General features: G+C 39.0%; 1 protein-coding gene across 4 annotated transcripts in view; it reads left to right on the forward strand.

Moving 5' to 3' along the window:
• Positions 1–20,513, forward strand: part of LOC102757605 (cytochrome c oxidase assembly protein COX16 homolog, mitochondrial) — a 61,524-nt gene that overhangs the window by 3,327 nt on the left and 37,684 nt on the right. The window contains exons 2-4 of one of the 4 annotated variants that reach the window (XM_006760745.2): positions 791–862; positions 6,202–6,264; positions 10,043–10,390. In XM_006760745.2, coding sequence (XP_006760808.1) covers positions 791–862; positions 6,202–6,264; positions 10,043–10,159 — 252 coding nt within the window. In that variant the 3' untranslated portion in view covers positions 10,160–10,390. Of the gene's footprint in view, positions 1–790; positions 863–6,201; positions 6,265–10,042; positions 10,391–20,513 lie in introns of those variants that run through there. The other 3 variants (XM_006760744.2, XM_006760746.2, XM_015562030.1) reach the window with 3 other exon arrangements.

Genomic DNA, 20,513 nt, shown 5'->3' on the forward strand with positions numbered 1-20,513 from the left:
TGAAAGGCTAAGTTGACTTCTGCATGCGCAATACATATAAAACTCTCACTGGCTCCAATCACTCGTGTGTGTTTCAGTCTGTCATTGTCGATTGTGGATTTGGTTGACACTTCTATTATAGAGAAAGGCGAACAGTGATATTAAAATATTTCTTTTAATTAATTTCCTTTCAATGTGCACGAATCCGTGTACTGGGACACTAGTATTGATATAAAAAGAAAGGTAGAGATTAAACTTAATGTTTTTCCAGATTGTTATACTTTTGCAGCTTTAAGGTGAGGAATTAAAGCTCATTAGGTTATTGGAGGAGATGATAAAGGAGCAAGGACAATTTGAGGGCTCTTTTGAGATTGACCACATACTGAGAAGTTTGGCATATTTCATGGGACTCTTGTCACTTGGTAAGGTGATGGAGAAAATGCTCTCCCATTGGTCCTGAAGAAACGAGGCCAGAATTTTATTCCTGGCGTTATCCATTATGATAATGAACAAGTCATTTATTACATGGATTTTTTTCTTTAGTTCAAAGGTCTTTTGTAAGGATCAACTCTAATAGTGGTTATGATGATATTATTTAAACCATAAGGTTAAGTACTGTACAGGTATGGGTACTGATTTTGGTATTTGGTAATGTGCTAAAATGTTTCCCAGTGACAGTACATAAAGCATCTGGAAAAATAATCTATAGGACTTGTATAATCTGTCACTATTGGCATTTAGGTAAGTAATCTACAGGGAGACTGAATTCTGCCCTTCTATTTTGTTTAATTGTTTCCTTTCTTTGTTTCAGTTGTTGGTTGTTGGAGGTTCTTTTGGTCTTCGTGAATTTTCACAAATCCGTTATGATGCTGTGAAGATTAAAGTAAGAACTGTATTTGGGATTGGCATGTGTCTGTGTATATGTATGTACTTGTTTAGGAGTTGTGTATACTCAGTATACTAAGCAGTCTGAGTTTTATCTAGCTGTTCAAGACTGATATATAATGATTGGGCTCTTGCCTATTCTTTAAAATAACATTAATGATCACTTGGAAATGAATCATGAAATGTGAAGAATTTACTAATTTTTCTCCTCATTCACTAGAAAATTTGCAATGTTGTTAGTTTTCTGCCACAACGTGCTCTGATATAGTTGTTTTAAGAATTTAGAAGGGACTAAAGAACATGGGACAACAATTTCACTCCATTTTATTACTTTAGTTATAAATTAGATATTTCATATTAATACCAATAATTTTATACATTATATTGTTATGCATCATTAGTAACTAATACTAAAAAAAGTATTTTTCATAATAAATAGTTAGTTAACCTATCTTTTTATAGGTATGCCTTTGTGAAAGGACTGTACTGGTTCATATGTATATAGTTTTTATTTTACAGGTGAGGACACTGAATCTCAGAGAGCTTAAGTAACTTGTTTAAGGTCACGTGGCTGTTGGGGGTAGAGCTAGTATTCTCACCCTCTGTGATTACACAATTACTGTCAAATTTAAGCCAAGTGTTACATAAGAACTCAGGTTGATTGATAAGTAGGTAGTTTTTGTTTGTGACACACATCTGATATTGGAGGTTTTTTTCCAAGTGATATATATATTTCATTAGCAGATCTCAGTAATAAGGATGCAAAAATAAAGAGTATTCAATGTTCTCAGTTAATTTTATGGTTCAAGAGAAACACCAACTCTAGCTAATCTTAAAGACAATAGGTTTTGAATAAATATTACATTCATTTTAAAAGAATATGGTACAATGATTTCTGTAAGGGAATAGAGTGATTATCATCAACTAAATTAAAAAGTTTCTATTAGCATTCCCCATTATTTTATTGAGGAATTTTTCCCCCTTTTGCTTTAAGATGAAAGTTATAATAATCTGACTTTTGGAAGTGGAATGACATGTACATTTTTTGTTGTTGTTGTTAATTTTCACCCGAGGATATATATATATTTTTTCCCCATTGATTTTTTATTTTTTTTTTAAATTTTTTTTTAATATATTTTATTGATTTTTTACAGAGAGGAAGGGAGAGAGATAGAGAGTTAGAAACTTCGATGAGAGAGAAACATCGACCAGCTGCCTCCTGCACATCTCCCACTGGGGATGTGCCCGCAACCCAGGTACATGCCCTTGACCGGAATCGAACCTGGGACCTTTCAGTCCGCAGGCCGACGCTCTATCCACTGAGCCAAACCGGTTTCGGCCCCATTGATTTTTTAGATAGCGAGGAAGGAGCGAGAGAGAGGGGAGAGAGAGAGAGAGGGAGAGAGAGAGAGAGAGAGAGAGAGAGAGAGAAACATCAGTATGAGAGAGACATATCCAATGGTTGCCTCCTGAATGCGCCCTGACCAGGGCTGGGGATTGAATCCATAGCCCTTCTGTGCTTGGGCCAGCGCTATAAACATTTAGCAACATTGGCCAGGGCAGACATGTACATATTTGAAAAGTAATTGAATATTTGTCATATTATTATGTGTTAGATCCTATAGATAAAGATTTAAGAAACTGGTTCTTACAAAGCTTATAGCATAATCAAGATTGGAAGACATCTAAATATAAATACGTACCCAAACATATAACAACTAGAGGCCTGTTGTGTGGGTTTGTGCACCAGTGGGGTCCCTCGGCCTGGCCTGCGGGGGATCAGGCTGAAACCGACATCCCCTGAGGGGTACCAGATTGCGAGAGGACGCAGGCCAAGCCGAGGGACCCCATTGGTCCATGATCGGGGCCAGGGAGGGACCGTGGGGGCGCTCCAGGTTGTATTTGGTCTGTCTCACCCAATCCTGATCAGCCGGACCCCAGCAGCAATCTAACCTACTGGTTGGAGCGTCTGCCCCCTGGTAGTCAGTGCGCATCATAGCAACTGGTCGAACGTTCGGAGGGACAATTAGCATATTAGGCATATATGCGCGCGTGCTTTTGGTGTCATTTTAATAACTCTTTGCTGAACCCTAGGAAACAAAGGTCTTCTATGCTGTCTTTCAGAAGTTTTATAGATTTAAGTTTACATTTAGATCTATGTTACCTATTGTCTCTTTTACTATATCTCTTTCTGCTATATTAGAATTTTGCATAAAACATTACTAGAACTTCAGTTTAGACTTGGGAAGGGTATTCAAGAAGGTTTCCTAGAGGTATCAACCTTTGAATTAAAGTTTTGAGAATGAGTAAGAGCTAAATGGTGGAAATGATTATTGTTCTATAACACAGGGGGGAGGGAGTATTAGGCATATGGTCAGATTTTCATCTTAGAAATATCTCTCCTGTAAGAAGAGGACAGGATGGATGATGGTGTTTGGGGGAGCAAGATGGAGGGAAGAGATTATTTCAACTGGAGGTGAAGTTGCTTTGGCAATAGTATTGATGAACAGTAATGGAACCTGAAATAAAACATGTGCAATGAAGATAGAGAGATATAAACGGGTTCCAGAAAAAAGTTTAGCAGCAAGTTGATAGTATTTAGTGACTGATGTGATTGATGTACATAATATAAAAATATGAATGAATCTCAGATGACTTGAGGTTTTGGTTATGAGGATTGGATAAATGGTGGTGGTAATCACTTAGTTAAGGAAAGAGAATGAGGGAGATTGGGATAACGGGGTCTAGAAGATAAGGTTAAAGTAAAGAGAACAAAGTTAGGTACAGTTGAGAGAAAAAGGTTGATTGAAGTGAGAGACAAGGTTGGTTGAAGTTAAGAGAACAACAAGAGTACAGGATGGGAAGTATGGTTGGTCAAAGTCTGGAAGGAGGGGGAGAGGACAGAGTTCAGGTGAGAAGGATCAGAGGGCAAGACCAACTGAGATTGAGAGGTTGATGTTGAGAAGTCAAACTGAGGTGAAGTCAAGAGTCATTGTTTGGGTGAGGTTGTGTTCAAACAGGGTAGAGAGGATGAGGTGGACTAAATTTGAGAGGATAAGATTGGTTGAGATTGACAGGTGCTACAAGGGTTGAGATCAAGGGGGAGTCAAGAGGGTAAGTTTGCTGAGGTTAAAGTCAAGGGGAGTAAAAAGTGGGGTTGAGAGGACATATGTGGTTGAGATGAAGCAAGAGAGGATAAGTTCAGTAGAGAAGTTGGAGATGGATAGATAAAGATGGTATTGCTTCAGGGTAATCAGCCATGTTAGTTTGCCTGGAACTGTCCTGATTTTAGGACTGAAAGTCCAGCATCCCAGGACATAGAAGTTCCTGCTTTTTAGTGATGTGTGTATAGAAGGTTGAAAGGGAAGAAAAGAAGCAGTGAGAGGACACCCGGATGTGATGTACAGCATAGGGAACAGAGTTTTCTACAACTTAGTCTTGGCCCATCTAGCATGAGATCATAATAATATCGTAGTAACTATGTATGGTGACAGTTACTAGACTTATTGCAGTGATCACTTTGAAAGGTATATAATGTTGGAATCACTGTGTTGTAAAGCAGAAACCAATAGATGTGTAAACTATAATTAAAAATAAATTGTTTTAACCAGTTAACTGCGACATGTCCAAAACGGAAACCATTCCCACACACCGTGATATTTTGAATTTAATTAAAAAAATCAATTTGCAATGAATATTATAAAAATAAATATACTACAATTTGGGTGGTCTTGAATATTTTCGGTTGAAAATTTTCACGAAAAATGATTTTAAAGTTGGCCTATAGACGCTTATGGCAAGCAAATGGTTAACTGGAAAAGAAAAAATATAAACCATGAGATGGGCTAAGAAAATAAGCTGAAAGCTATAGCTGTCAGTTTTTATTGTGAAATAGATATGACATAGTTTATCTGCCTTCCCTAGTGGCCATTGCTCTTTTATCTCCTGACTCCTAATGCTGACAAGCATGGATTCACAATAATAGATCATCCATTGTTGCATCACGCCAAGTAATATGATATAAGTGTGCAGCTAAGTGTGTTGTAATCCTGAGCATTACCAATCTTTTTTTTTTGCTTTGGCTTTGTTTGTTGTACTTTGTAAGAAAAAAGTGCTAGTTTAATTTTTAACATTATAAATACTGTGACCAGGTTTTCTAAGATTCAGAAAATGGAAATGAGAAAAATAATAACCAATGCCAGTATGATCCAGACTACACTGAAAAAGAAAGCTAGCTGGCTAGCATGGCTCAATGGTTGAGCGTTGACCTATGAACCAGGAGGTCACGTTTCGATTCCTGGTCAGGGCACATGCCTGGGTTGCAGATTTGATCCCCAGGAGGCAACCGCTCAATGATTCTCTCCCATCACTGATGCTTTTATCGCTCCCTCTCCCTTCCTCTCTGAAATCAATAGTAAAAATATATTTTAAAAAACATGGGAACACAACCTTTGATGACTAGACTAAACCTCTGTATGCTTCCAGAAACCCTCATCCTACCAAGCCTGTCCTCACAGGATGGAATATTTTAGTCAACTGACAAGCCATTTGAGTCTTGCCATTGAAGAAGTGGTAAACCCATGGGCCCCCCAAACTACTAAAGTTTCTTCCTGGTTCTGTGTTTAAATTGCTTTGAATGGCTGATTTCGATCCTGCTGTGATGGGGAAATAATTAAATTCTTCAAAGTCTAGTGTAATCCTCCTCAGGTTGTATTTCTAGTCCTAAGTGATCTTAAGCTGTGTTCAGTAACATTCAGCTATCCCAAAGATTTTGCCATACACAGGTAATATGGCATCAACTCCTATTTACTACTGTGGAATCCTGTCTAATTTTTTCACAGATACTTATCTGTTTCCAGCATATGTAAGTTGTTCTGTTTTGTTTTTAAGAGCAGCATTCTATTTATTAGTATTTTTATAACATTTCTAAGTAATAATTTACGGTGGTGGTTAATAGCATGGACCTCTGGAGGCAGAGGGCCAAGGTTCAGAGTCAAGCTCTGCCTCTGACAAATTATTCAAACTCCCTGTGTCCTATTATCCTTACTTGTGATCATAACAATAATACTTACCTAAGGTTTTTGTGAGGATTAAAAGAGATAATATTGTATGTGCCAAAATGCTTGGTACATAACAAGTACTCAGTAAGTATTAGCTGCTGTTAGTAGTGGTAGTGGTACTACTACATTGTTACTGTTATGCGACTGGATGGATGGATGGTGGAGATTTTGCCATGTGTTTGTAATCTGCCATGCCATCCTAGCTATCCCTTATATAACTTCAAATTAAAAATTAATTCTACAGACTTAACATATGGCTCGTCTTTCTTTTTTACAGATTGATCCTGAATTAGAAAAAAAACTGAAAATGAATCAAGTGTCACTGGAATCAGAGTATGAGGTACAGTGTTAATATAGTCTTTCTTTAATAATCTTCTTTGTTAGAGACTGTTTCTGTCTGCCTTAAGGTAAACTTAAATTATTAGCAGTGCAGAAAAAATTGTTTATCTTTTAAAAAACATTTATTTTTATTGATTTCAGAGAGGAAAGGAGAGGGAGAGAGAGATAGAAACATGAGTCATGAGACAGAATCATTGATAGGTTGCTCCTGCATGCCCCCTACTGGGGACCAAGCTCACAAGCCAGGGATGTGCCCTGACTGGCAATCCAACTGTGACCTCCTGGTTCATAGGCCGATGCTCAACCACTGCGCCAATCAGCCAGGAAAAAATTTTTTATCTTAGTATATGGTATTGGGACAACTGTGTAGTTATTTGAAAAGAAAACAAAGATGGATCTATATTTAATATACTATAAATGAATAAATTTTAGATGGATCAAGTATTTAAAAATAAGCCCTGGGTGGTGTTACTCAGTGGTTAGAGTTTTGGCTAAGCACTGAAAGGTCATGGGTTTGATTTCCGGTTAAGGCTATGTACCTGGGTTGCAGGTTCGATCCCCCGCTCCTGTCAGGGTGCGTGCAGAAGGCAACCAATTGATGTCTCTCTCTCACATCCATGTTTCTCTCTCTCTTTCCTTTCCTCCCTCCCTTCCAGTCTCTCTAAAAATCAATGGAAAAAATATCTTTAGGTGAGGATTAATAGAAAAATAATAAAAGAACAAAATGCTAACGGTACTAGGAGGAAAAAAATGAATATTCTTTTTTGTGGTCTTGAATCAGAAAAGCCTATTTAAAATAATGTGATACCAAACCCAGAAGCTTCTTTTTTTTTTAAATTATTGATTTTTCACAGAGAGGAAGGGAGAGAGATAGAGAGAGTTAGAAACATCGATGAGAGAGAAACATCAATCAGCTGCCTCCTGCACATCCCCCACCAGGGATGTGCCCGGAACCCAGGTACATGCCCTTGACTGGAATCGAACCTGGGACCTCTCAGTCCGCAGGCTGACGCTCTATACACTGAGCCAAACCGGTTTCGGCCCAAACCCAGAAGCTTTAAAAGTAAAGATGATGAGTTAGTTCATACTTAAAAATTTAAAACTTCAGCCTAAAAACAAATAATGTATATAAAGTCACTAGTTAAGTGAGAAATCCTAAAAATATTATTTATCCTAGGATGAATTAACTTAATGAAATATGAAGAACATCTGCAAATCAATGTGGAAAAGTTCAGCCATTCAGTTGGTCAGTGGGAACATGGGCAAAGCATGTAAAGAGTTCAGAGGAGCCTGGCGGTGTTGCTCAGTGGTTGAGTGTCAGGCTATGAACCAGGAGGTCAGTGGTTCTATTCCCGGTCAGGACACCTGCCTGGCCTGTGGGCTTGATCCCCAGTAGGGGGTGTGCAGGAGGCAACCGATCAAGGATTCTCTGTAATCATTGATATTTCTATCTTTATCCCTCTCCTTTCCTTTCTGAAATCAATAAATATATAAAAAAATAGATTCAGAGGAAGGAAAATAAATACATTTCTTAAACATATGAAGAGATGCTCAACTTATAATAGGAATGTTAGTTAAAATTATAATGAGGCATCACTTTCTACCCATTTTATTAGCAAAAATCAAAGAGTTTAATAAGTAACACATTGTATTATAGAATGTGAAGGAGGATGTTCTCTATCTCTTTTAGTTTGTTCATTGTTTTGGCTGGATTATACAAGGGTAGGCAAAAGTAGGTTTGCAGTTGCAAGTTTGTGAAACACAGTTTATTCTTCTAATATTATTTATGTATTATTTATCTGTACTATATAAACCTGTTTTTGCCCACCCCTGTATTTTTCCATTTCTTTGTGTGTTTGGACATTGTTTATTGAAAGGTGGACATTGTGAATAATACATTGAAGAAGTTTGTAGCAGGCAGTTTAATTATTGGCTGATCATTTTGAACTTAGTTTATGCTTTGTAAGGGAGAAACTGTGGAAAAGCTTTGGTGTTTCCTAAACTCCTCTTTGTAGGTCTCATTCTCCAAATTGTCTCCCCAAAGGTCAGAGCTTACTTAGTTTTAGGCTTTGTTGGGTGAGTCTAAAGTAGGTTTTCCTCTTGGCATAATTCTTACTCCTAAAGAGCAAGCCTTTTTGGGGTCTCAACTGGATGCCAAGGTAGCAACTAGGTATTAAGTCCACTTGGACAGGGCTGAAAATCCAATATTGACACAGCTTTTCCTCAGCACTTCTTGACTCTGTTCCCAGTCAGTTCTATAGCACGTGGCTGTTAACTAGTGAGCCTTAGGTGATCTTGCTCAGACCTGTACAGCCTAGATAGACTTCAGTGACTGCGTGTTTTGCAGAATCAGTAATGCTGTGTGTATTGCAGAATCCTATAGGAAATTTTTTATTCTCCAAAGATCTCTGAAGACTAGAGCACTTTTACATGAAGTTGTTCTGTCAACTTTGCATCCCATCTAAGAATTATTAAATTATCTTGAGCATGTGTGTTTTATGTTATCTGGGTGAAGATCATTATCCTTTCTTAAAACCTTTTTATAAATGGATCATTTCATAACTATACTTGAAAATTTACTTTTTTCTTGCACATTAAATTAATAAAATTTTGCTCATCTATCTATCTATCTATCTATCTATCTATCTATCTATCTATCTATCTATATTTAATATAAACTCCTGATGAAACCATAAGTGAAATTTAGAGAATGATTTAATTCACTACTTCCCTCTTATTTTGTTAAAACCTGTAACTTGCTACTTCTCAATATATAAGCACTAAGTCAGTAGTGTTGCTGTGGAGGGTTTGTCTCGGAGTAGATTTTAGTTCTTTTGGAAACCGTAGAATTTGATAATTGAAGAAACCATGTAGATCATTTGGTCCAACCTTTTTATTATTACTTATGAGGGAATTAGTGTCCAGATAGCCCAAGGTTATACAGCTCATTAGTAAAAGAATAAAGCTTAGAATTCAGTTGTTAAGGTAAATGTATATTATTCCTTGTCTCTGGACATAAGGTGGTCTGTGTTCTCTGAGCCTCTTTTTCTATTTAATTCACTAAATTATTCCAGAACAATGAAAGCAGATGAATGAAAGTTACTGCAGGAAGGTGAAAAAAACACTCATGTTCTTCCCTTTTCTCCTACCTTTATTCCTGGGAGACACTTCACAGTAACTGAAGGTACAGTGATCCAACTGTAGTTGACTAGTTTTTATTACCTGAAAGAGCTTTGCTCATGGCAGCTATAAGGAATGTCTTTTCATTCTTAAACCCATGGTCATTCTCAGGTGCAGGACAAATCATCTTGGTCTGTTTTTTTTCCTTCCAGCAGACTTCAGGCTCTTCACCTTTCTTCTTTTTCTCTCATTACTACTATCACTCAGGCTAACCCATGCTAGTCATTATTATGCTGGACCAACCTTCACAGTCAGACTTTTGTTTTCCTAGCTTCTTCCCTTTCTCTGTGCTTTCAAAAATAAAGCATGTGCATTTTTTCTTTTTCAATTTAATAGAATAATTTATTCTGATGGAGGAAAAGATAGGCATTTACATAAATAGCAAGTAAGAGAATTTCCAAATCCTAAGAAATATGTTACTTCTTTAGTTATTATGCTTGATATGCAATGATTTTTTGTTGTTGCTAACAGTATAATTGAGGGCCTATTGGATTCTTTCCATTCACTTATTTATTCATTCATCATTCATTCATTCATTCAATGATGTCCTAATCAAAGCCATAGGACTCTTATATACTTCAATTTTTGTGGCTCCATAGAAAATAAAGGATTCTGCTTTTGATGACTGGAAGAATATTCGAGGACCCAGGCCTTGGGAAGATCCTGAACTCCTCCAAGGACGAAATCCAGAAATCCTGAAGACTAAGACAGCTTGACTATGCTGATTCTTTTTTTTCTTTTTTTTAATGTTATCAACTGAATTTGCACTACATATTCCTATCTGGTGGGAAGAAAATTCCAGATCTGCAGAAGCCTGGTTGTGAGTAATTCAGTGACAGATAATTATGATTAAAAAATGAGGTTCAAGTTTTTGCTTCCTAGGTCTGCCATTTGCAAACGTATATTTTATAGCACTCAATAAAAACGTGAACATTGCTACTTAAAAACTCTCATTTTTTCCACTACCAAATACATACCCATGTTTCTTTTCCACCAGTCACTGGGGCAATATTTTGATACTTCAATTTTATTCCTTATGAGAATAGTAGGTCTGGATCTAAATTCTCATAGTAATACCGTATATTAAACCTATGTAGGAAAATAATATTGATAAGAATCTCGTTTTTATTTCTAGTACCTTACATGGTGTGCTTATTCAGTCTCCAAAGCATCACTTAATGATTGTATTGATACCATCAATATGTGTTAATACAATTATATTGTTCCTGGTTAAAACAGAAGTCATGAAGTATTGCATATTATATGCAGTATGGCAAATTTGTTCAGATAATCCACAGATGACTATAGTTTGAGAAACACTGATTTAAGGTATGCCTTAACATGATTACATGCAAATTATTATAGTTTTTTTTTTAACTTGGTGTTTGCTGTGATCTATTTTATTTTTTATTGATTTGGGGGGGGAGAGAGGGAGAAAGACAGAAAAACATGGATTTGTTGTTCCAATTATTTATGCATTCATTAGTTGCTTCTGTTATGTGCCCTGAATGGGGATTGTACCCACAACCTTGGCATGTTGGGAAAATGCTCTAACTAACTGAGCTACCTGGCCAGGGTCAACATTTGCTATGATCTAAACACTAGGAAAAGGGTAGAATTGAGGAAAGTTAGGTATTTTTTTTTGTACTCAGTTTTCTTTTTGTTAGCCTTGTTTCCATACATAATTGCCAAAAAAATTATAAATCCACCCACCTCTTCCCCAATAAAAATTCCTATTTCTGCCTTAGTCGATGTGGTTCAATGGTTAGTGACAGCCTGCACCCTGAAGGGTTGTGGGTTCAATTACTGGTCAAGGGTATGTACCTGGGTTGCAGGTTCGATCCCCAGCCCTGGATGGGGTGTGTGCAGGAGGCAACCAATCAATGTGTCCCCCTCACATCGATGTTTCTCTCTCTCCCACTCTCCTTCTCTCCCTTCCAGTCCCTCTAAAAAGCAATAGAAAAATATCCTCAGGTGAGGATTAATAATAACAACAAAAATCCCTGTTTTCAGTGGGTTAGTGTTAGCAAAAAGCAAAGCAAGCTGATTACCTAGTGAATAATTTGTGGTAGAGATGACTTATAAGACTTAATTATCTGAGGGAGTAATTGAGTTTCATAGGCAAAAACAAAACAAAACTAAACCTCTACTTAAGCTTCACTTCTTGTACAAAAACTAACTCCAAATGCATCAGATTTAAATCCTATTCTATATAATCAAGGCTAATATGCAAATTGTCTCCTCGACCAGTTTGGGAGTTCGACCAGGGGACGGGGATGGCTAGCCAACTGCTCGCAGCCCCCCCCCCCCTCGCCGCCATGGCCAGCTCCACTTTCAGTTGGCTCCCCTCACCCTGATTGGGGGCGGGGCTGGTCGGCCAACCTCCCACATCCCCTACCCCTGGCTGGCCCAGCCCAATTGGCCCCGAACAGAGCAGACCGGCTGGACCCCACCCGAATTCGTGCCTTGGGCCTTGAGTGTAATAAAAGTGTAATTTGCTAAGTGTCTGAGGTCAACCGTTTGATCGACTGCTAGGCCAGTTGCTATGACACACACTGACCACCAGGGGGCAGATGCTTCAACTGGTAGGTTAGCTTGCTGCTAGGGTCTGGCTGATCAGGGCTGGGCGAGAGGGTCAGACATGCCTTGGAGCCCTCCCTCGGTCCCTCCCTGGCCAGATGGCCCTGATCAGCCCCGATCGCCGGCCAGGCCGAGGGACCCCACCTGTGCACGAATTCGTGCACTGTGCCTCTAGTTTAAACATAAAACTTTTAGGAAAAATAAAGTTATTATTTTAGTTCATAAAAGAAAAACTTGAAAAATTGGACACTTCATCAAATTAAAAACTTTTGCTTTCCAGAAACCCTGTTGGAAGGATGAAAAGCCAATCTTCAGAATGAAGAAATATTGTAAGCCACATATCTGGCAAAAGATGCATATTTAGGATATATATATAAAGAACTCTGAAAATGAAACAGTTAAAAAGAAAGCAAACAATCCAATTAGAAAATGGGCAAAAGACAGAGACATTTTACTGAAGAAGATATATGGATGGCAAATAAACTCATGAAAAGAATGTTTGACATTGCTAGCTGTTGGGGAAATACAAATTTAGCTTCCATTGATAAATAGCTACACATCTTAGAACAGCTAAAATTAAAAAAACCAACAATACCAAATGCTGACAAGGATGTGGGGAAACTAGATCTCACACATTGCTGGTATGAAAAATGGTATAACCAGTCTGGAAAATGTTTTGGCAGTTTCTTAAAAAACAAAATAGGAGATTTCTGGTTTCCAGTTTAACATTATAGAAACCTTGGAAATCATAACTCCAAACCTAACAGAGAAAAAAAGCTGAAAAACAAAATCCATGACTATTCTTTAGTCCATGAAATAACTGAGGTCACAAGACAAAAAAACAAACCCCACTCTGAACACTTGAGGCAAATACAGAAAATCACACTTTACTGGAGGGGAAACCACCACTGGGAATAATTTAAAGGGTAATTAACTCATTACTAGGGACCAGGCTGGGGGTACACTTTTGTGAGTTTTACTTCCTGGAACCCACCAGCTTCTCACAGTGAGTATCAAAGAAAAGTGTCCTTGTGTTTTCAGCTGGAAGGGGAAAGTAGTCTTCAGAAATATGCCCACTCCCCGAATTCTGTTCTCTTGAACAAAAGCCTGGCCTCAAAGGAAACTGTTTCGCTAGAGCCAAATCACACTGGGTTTTACCAGAACCTAACCAAATGGGGTAAGGGAAATACCCAACTCCAGCCCCCTCTAGCCTTCCTGTCTCACCCAAGTGGAGTGGGGACTGAGAAGCAGTTGTGAAGGTCCATCTCAGGGGCCCATGATCACTAAAAGACTGGGACCTAATCATAAGACCATAGAATGTTCCCCTCTCCCTCCACATTAGTGCTATGTCATTCAAGTCCAGCGGGTATCATGTCCAACTCAGCAACAAAAACGACAAGGCATGCTAAAAGAAGAAGCACTGTTGAAACAAAGCAAGCGTTAGAATCATTCATAGATGGCAGGGATGTTGGAATTATCAGACTGAGAATTTAACATCACTGATGAATAGAGCTTAGAGCTCTAATGGAAAAAGTACTTACTATACAACAACAGTTGGGAAATAAAGCAGAGAGATGGAAGTTTTGAGAATAAAAAGGAAATTCTAGAAATTAAAAACGCTATCAGAAATGAAGAATGCCTTTGATGGGGTCATCAATAGAGCAGACATGACTGAAGAAAGAAAAGAAGGAAGAGAAGGAAGGAAGGGAGAAAAAAGGGAGGGGAAGGGAGCAATAAATATTTAATTTCAGTCAAAGCAGTCTTCAGAGCAAGGAAACTGTCAGGGATAAAGAAGGATAAAGAAGTCCAATTCTCCACGGGAGCAATATTTAATGTACTTGCACCTAAATGACACGAGCAAAATACTTGAAGCAATAAAACCAAAAGTTGTTTTTTTAAAAAAAACACAAAACTGATAAAATTGGCAAGCCTTTAGTTTTACCAAAATAAAAAAAGACTCCTTATTAAAATCAGAAATGAAAGAGAGACATTACTAGCAACCTTAGAGAAATAAAGAACTATGAGGGAATGCTCTGAACGGATATATGCCAATAAATTAGATAATGTTGATTATATAAATTTCTGGAAAGACACAAACTACCAAAACTGACTTAAGAAAGAATATAAGCCCTGCTGGCATGGCTTAGTGATTGAGATTGACCTATGAACCAGAAGTTTACCGTTTGATTCCCGGTCAGGGTACGTGCCCAGGGTACGTGCCAGGTTGCTGGCTCGATCTCCAGTGGGGCTGGGGCTAGGGGGGGGCGGGGGCTGGGAGCATGCAGGAGGCAGCTGATCAAAGATTCTCTCTCATCCTTGATGTTTCTATCTCTTCCTCTCCCTCTCTAAAATAAAAAATATATAGATTAAAAATAAGGAATATAAATCTGAATAGATGTATAACAAATAGAGACTTGAATTAGTATTTAAAAAATACCCACAAGAACTGACCAGCGTGGCTCAGGGTTTGAGCATCAATCTATGAAACAGGAGGCTACTGTTTGATTCCCCGTCTCAGGTCAGGGCACATACCTGGGTTACGGGCTTGATCCCCAATAGGGGTCGTGCAGGAGGCAGCCAGTCAATGCTTCTCTCTCATCATTGATGTTTCTTGCTCTCCCTCTCCCTTCCTCTCTGAAATAAAGTATTTTAGAAAAAAAAATACCCACAAGAAAAGCCCAGACCCAGATAGCTTGGTTGGCGAATTCTAACAAATATTCAAAAGAAGAATTAGTACTAATTTTTCACAAACTTTTCCCCCCAAATAGAAGAGAATGGAACACTTGTCAGCTCATTCTATGAGGCTAGTATTATTCTAATACAAAAACATCACAAGGTAAAGACATCACAGAGTTACTGAGCAATATCCTCTTCTTTAAAATGTTTTTTTTTCAGTTTATTTTGTTTAATTAATTTTTATTGATTTCAGAGAGGAAGGGAGAGGGAGAGAGAAAGATAGAAACATCAATGATGATAGAGAATCATTGATTGGCTGCCTCCTACACACCCACACTGGGGATCGAGCCCGTAATCCAGGCATGTGCCCTTGGCCAGAATCAAACCCGGGACCCTTCAATCCGCAGCCAACATTCTATCCACTGAGCAAAACCAGCTAAGGTGACCACTATCTTTTAATAATGTAAATACAGAAATGCTCAACAAAATACTTGCAAATCAAATGCAGTAACTTATAGAAAGGATTATACAGCATGATCAAGTGAGACTTATTTCAGGAATGCAAGATTGATTTAATATTCAAAAATTATGTAATACACTATATCAATAGACTTAAGGACCAAATGACAACAACAAAAAAAAACCACATGATCATATCCAGATGCAGAAAAATATCACAAAATTTGACATCTCTTCATGATAAAAACAATAAACCAGTAGAAAGAAACATCTTCAACCTGATTAAAGGCATTTGCAACAACAATAACAAAAAACTTAGCTCACAGTTACTTTATAGGCAAAAAAAATGAGTGCTCTCCTCTAAGAATACAGAGTAAGACAAGAATGTCTGCTCTCATCAAGAATGTCTGCTATAGTTGGATTGGCTGTTGTAGCCAGGTCAGTTAGGAGGGGGAAAAGGAAATAAGCATCTAGACTGGAAACAAGTAAAATGACCTCTATTTGTAGATGCCATGATCCTGTATGTGTAGAACATTCTAAGGAATCCACTAAAAACTATTATAACTAATAAATGAGTTCAGCACTTATAGGTGTATTCACTTACAAGGGTGGCAATAGGATTTGATAAGACTCAACCTCAAGGGCAGAGAATGTTTCTTCTAATTACCCTGCCCAATCTTTTCTCTCTCACAAAAGTGCTTTCTGAGCTGACCTGCTGCGGAAGGTCTTTCCAAGCTGGTGAGGAATTAATATGCTGGTTTAATGCATTGATACCTTTTGTCTTTGAGAATCCATAGGAGCATTTCAGTTTATAATGCAGTTGATCGGCAGTGTTATCATTGTTTTTGACTTCCCCACCCTAAGGAAAATTCAGTTTCCTGACACAAAGTATTAATAATCAATGTAAAATTTACTGAAGGTTCCATAAAGAAGACACAGTTTACATTGCACACCATATAGTGAATAACTTAGGAAATCCTCTTACTAAATGTTTCCTACAAAGTCCATCATGGGCACCCCATCCTCTTCTCACTGGACCATTTTCCTATGTAGGGCCCAGCCTTGATGGATCCTGATTTTTCTGTTTCTGCATCTTCTCTTGCTCTTAACCAATATACTCCCAATGCATGCTTTTCTCCCCCAAACTCATTACTTTCATATGCACAGCAAGTCAGCTTTCCCCAGCTCCTGCAAAGCTCGGCGCCTCTCCCCAGATCCTCTGCACATAAGTTCCTTTTCATCACAGCAACCATAGTGAGGAACATTACATTGTGTGAATTAAATACACATATACTTAGTGTATATGTATGCATTATCTTGGGGAAACTATTTAACTGCTTCCTGCCTCAGTTTCCTGATGTGGAAAATGGGAATGGTAATAATAGTAGAGTTAATGTGATTTAGTTATGGAAGGCTCTTAGAATAATAACTGGCATAGCTATCATTATTAAATAGAAAAGGATTATTAGTGACAACAAAAGTTCTTATCAAAATGTCGCATCTAAAATAGTGCTTTAATAATATTGCCCAGCCATTTATTAAATTGATAGTAGTTAATCCCATGTGGAAAGATGTCTCTAAGTGATCTCATATATCACTTCTGCAAACAGCAAAGTGCAGTGGGAAACCATGCAGACTAACAGGCCTGAATTGGAATCTTGGCTCTATCCGTTTGTCAGATTGCAAACTGTGTAATTTTACACAAATTTCATAACCTGCTTGAGTTTCAGTCACCTCATCTGTGAATTGGAATTTTGTAGTTGTCTGTGTCAATTAGGCAAAGAAAAGATAGGTGATAAAATGGTAACTATTATTATTATTGACTAGTAGATGGAAAATAATCGGTTTACAGATGGTAAATATTCTGTCTTAAGTCATTGCTTCAAATAATTCAGTGAAACAGTTTTCTCTGGTTGGTTTTCTGCCTTTTGACCCTTAAATAATGTTTAACCTGCTGGAAGCATTACAAAATGATAGGATTAAAGTGGAAAAAAGGTTTCTGAGATGGGATTTCTGATTTCCTCTAGATCATGAATGGAGACTAGACTTTGAGGACTGAAAGGTTAAGAGACATAACTGGTTTGTGGTGATCCCATTAGAAATTAACTTGGTGTGAGAAAGCCTTGGAGTCACTGCTTGACACCACCAGAGGGCGAGCTAAGGCCATACAATACTGAGTTTGGGACCTAGAGGAGATCTTAGGGCAGTGATGGCGAACCTATGACACGTGTGTCAGAGGTGACACGCGAACTCATTTTTTTGGTTGATTTTTCTTTGTTAAGTGGCATTTAAATATATAAAATAAATATAAAAAATATAAATCTTTGTTTTACTATGATTGCAAATATCAAAAAATTTCTATATGTGACACGGCACCAGAGTTAAGTTAGGGTTTTTCAAAATGCTGACACGCCGAGCTCAAAAGGTTCGCCATCACTGTCTTAGGGACTGTCCCAGATTTATGTCAGACCACAGATCCCAAGGAGGGAATGGATTTCATAGGAAGGCCAGCTTGTCTTGTGACACTGCTGTGTGTGCGCGCGTGTGTGTGCGTGTGCGCTCTTCCTGGAACATGCAATAGGTAGAAAACCAGCATTTCCATCTTTTGCCTTCCAACACATCTGGCTCCACTCCCAAATCCCAAGCCCCATTTCTTCCTCTCCGCTGTTCATGAGGAATGAGAACTTGGGAAAGAGAGGGATCAGTTTTGAACTGTTTGTAGCTGGTGAAATAATCTTGAAATAACTCATTAAAATTTTTAGTACCTAGATGGACCTATATTTCATTTCATATTCCAATCTATATCCAGAGAGACCAAAGTCCTGAAACCACTTATTCTTTTCTTACCTGTTACGACAAATGTTCCCCCAGACCCTCAAAGGTGTTGGTTTAATTTCGCATTGCCATTCCCAGACCACCTACCACCTCTATGTATAGGTCTCCCCCAAAGCCCAGAGCTGCTGCAGCAGGTAGACAGTGAGGCAGGGGGAGGGGACAGGAAGAGGAGCACCAGCATGGAAGGGCTCTTCTCTTTTGGAGACTAGATTCCTGGCACTTGACGAGTCAGTTAAAGCAGAGTCAGTCTGAAGGTTCACAGGGAGGATTTTGCTGCCGGCTCCCAATATCTGTGAGCAGAGCAGACTTGGCTGCTCCAGCTCAGTCTGTGATCTCTGGAGTGGGGAGTTATATTACCATGGCTGAGCCAAATTATAATTATATTGTGTTTTTCTGGGAATGGGAATTAACCCAAGCTTAACTCCTATTTCTGTAAAATGAACAAAGATAAATTAAAGGGTTAGATATCCTGATTCACCACGATTTGCACTGATTTTTGTGCTGGAAATGGGCTTACGTAAGCTCTCTTTGATTTAATCAACTAACAAATATTAGATTTAAATTCAGGTTTCAGCCTCGTATGCTAAAATGCACAAAAACACACCTGGACGCTAGGGATTAGGTTCCTGATAGGCACAAGGGTTACAGTAGGGAATAAGTCCTTTGAAGAAAGAATACTGGGAACATTTATAGTCTGAGGCTAGTCAGAACACTCAGGGAGTGGTGTCTCCTCTGGGACGGGGTTTGTAGTGAAAAGGGCACAGTAGCAGGAATCGGGTCTGTTATATTACAAAAGGCCTGAAATTCCTTGCTAAGAAAATCAGAATGAATATTGTTTGTAAAAGCAGGAGATTCCCATTATCATTTATATCTTTTTAAAAAAATATATTTTATTGATTTTTTTAACAGAGAGGGAGGGAGAGGGATGGAGAGTTAGAAACATCGATGAGAGAGAAACATCGACCAGCTGCTTCCTGCACACCTCCTACTGGGGATGTGCCCACAACCAAGGTACATGCCCTTGACCGGAATCGAACCTGGAACCCTTCAGTCTGCAGGCCGATGCTCTATCCGGAGCCAAATCGGTTTGGCTCATATATATCTTTTAGGTAACTTTCAATTGCGCCTAAGATAAGACTTGAAAATTACAAAATACAATGGTTTATTTCCTTTTTTTTCTTTTTCTTTCCATATTTGACCCCATAGTCCTGTAGACATAGGTGTTATTGGAGATTAGGAATTTCTCCTGTGGAGACCACTTAAGGACTACTTTAATAGATGGAAAGATGGTAAGAAAATAAACTAGATATGTTTCAAAAAGAGAGGCAGACAAATGGAAAGATTTCAGGGATACCACGGGAAATGTTACTCTATCACCTGCACTCTTATACTATTGTTATCTCAAATAATACTTGATAGGGGAGGCTTTCTCTGATTCCCCCTGGCCAACCACCCATGTGGTTTCCTAAGCTACTGCTGCACTTTAGGCACACATTCATTTAAGTGCCCATCAGATTGCCGGCTTCTTTAGGGCAGGGATCATATATTTTTTCATCTCTGTCTTTTGCAAGCCTTCTAATGACCTGCAAGCAGGTGTGTTGGATGGTTGTTGAATGAGTGGTAAATACATATTCATAAATGACTAAAGATTGAAGACTAATTGGCAGCAAAAGCACTAGCATTAACGATTCAATGATATCAAGACAATAGGCTGTTTGCTACCAATCAACCGAACCTTTCGTAGCACTTAAAAATAAAAATAAAAATAAATATTAAGCTTGTAAACTCCCCATCCCACAAATAGCCAGAGGCTGGAGTGCTAGCTTTACAATAATTTTTTTTCCTTGGCCGGTTTTATTGAGTGGCTAACAGGGAGTGTTTTAAGAAAACGGTAGTCAAGAACTGGAACACGGGAAGTACTGGTTTCTCTATCAGTTTGATGGTAAAGGCGATTAGGAATTCAAATCTCGAAATTCCAATTACACGCCGGCGGGCCGGAACCAAACCGTTCGTGCTGCAATTTCCGGGCGGATGCCTGAGTATGTTACAATGGAACGCTAGCTCGCGTCCGGCGGAGGTGCCTCCGGAGAGGACCGCGAGCTGAGAGGCTGAGTCCTGGTCCTCGAAGGAGCTGGAGCCGCAGGTATTGAGGCACCCGCGCTGGGCCTGTGGGGCAGGAAGTCCTAGTGGGTCGGAGAGTGCGCCCGGCGCAAGAACAAGAGTCTTGGCTACGGTGTCCGGATGCCGGCGGCGGAGCTGGGAGAGGTGAGAGCCAGCGGCTGAGGAAGCGGCGTGCGGGGACTCCGGAAGGGGCGGGCTCCGTGGGTGGGACCGGATTGCGCGGAATCCACGCGGGAGGCTGAGCCCTGGGAACCCACTGGGCCCCGTTGCGTGCTGGAGGGATGGGAGTTTTTAGGCGCCTTCCCTGAGGCCGAGAGACTGGCAGGCGGTAACAACATACACCAGAGCCGAGTTTTAAACCGGGTCTGGTGATTACCAAGTCTGCATTTTCCACTCTCT

Source organism: Myotis davidii, unplaced genomic scaffold (genome assembly GCF_000327345.1).
Source record: "Myotis davidii unplaced genomic scaffold, ASM32734v1 scaffold17, whole genome shotgun sequence".
In the NCBI taxonomy this organism is placed as follows: Eukaryota; Metazoa; Chordata; class Mammalia; order Chiroptera; family Vespertilionidae; genus Myotis; species Myotis davidii.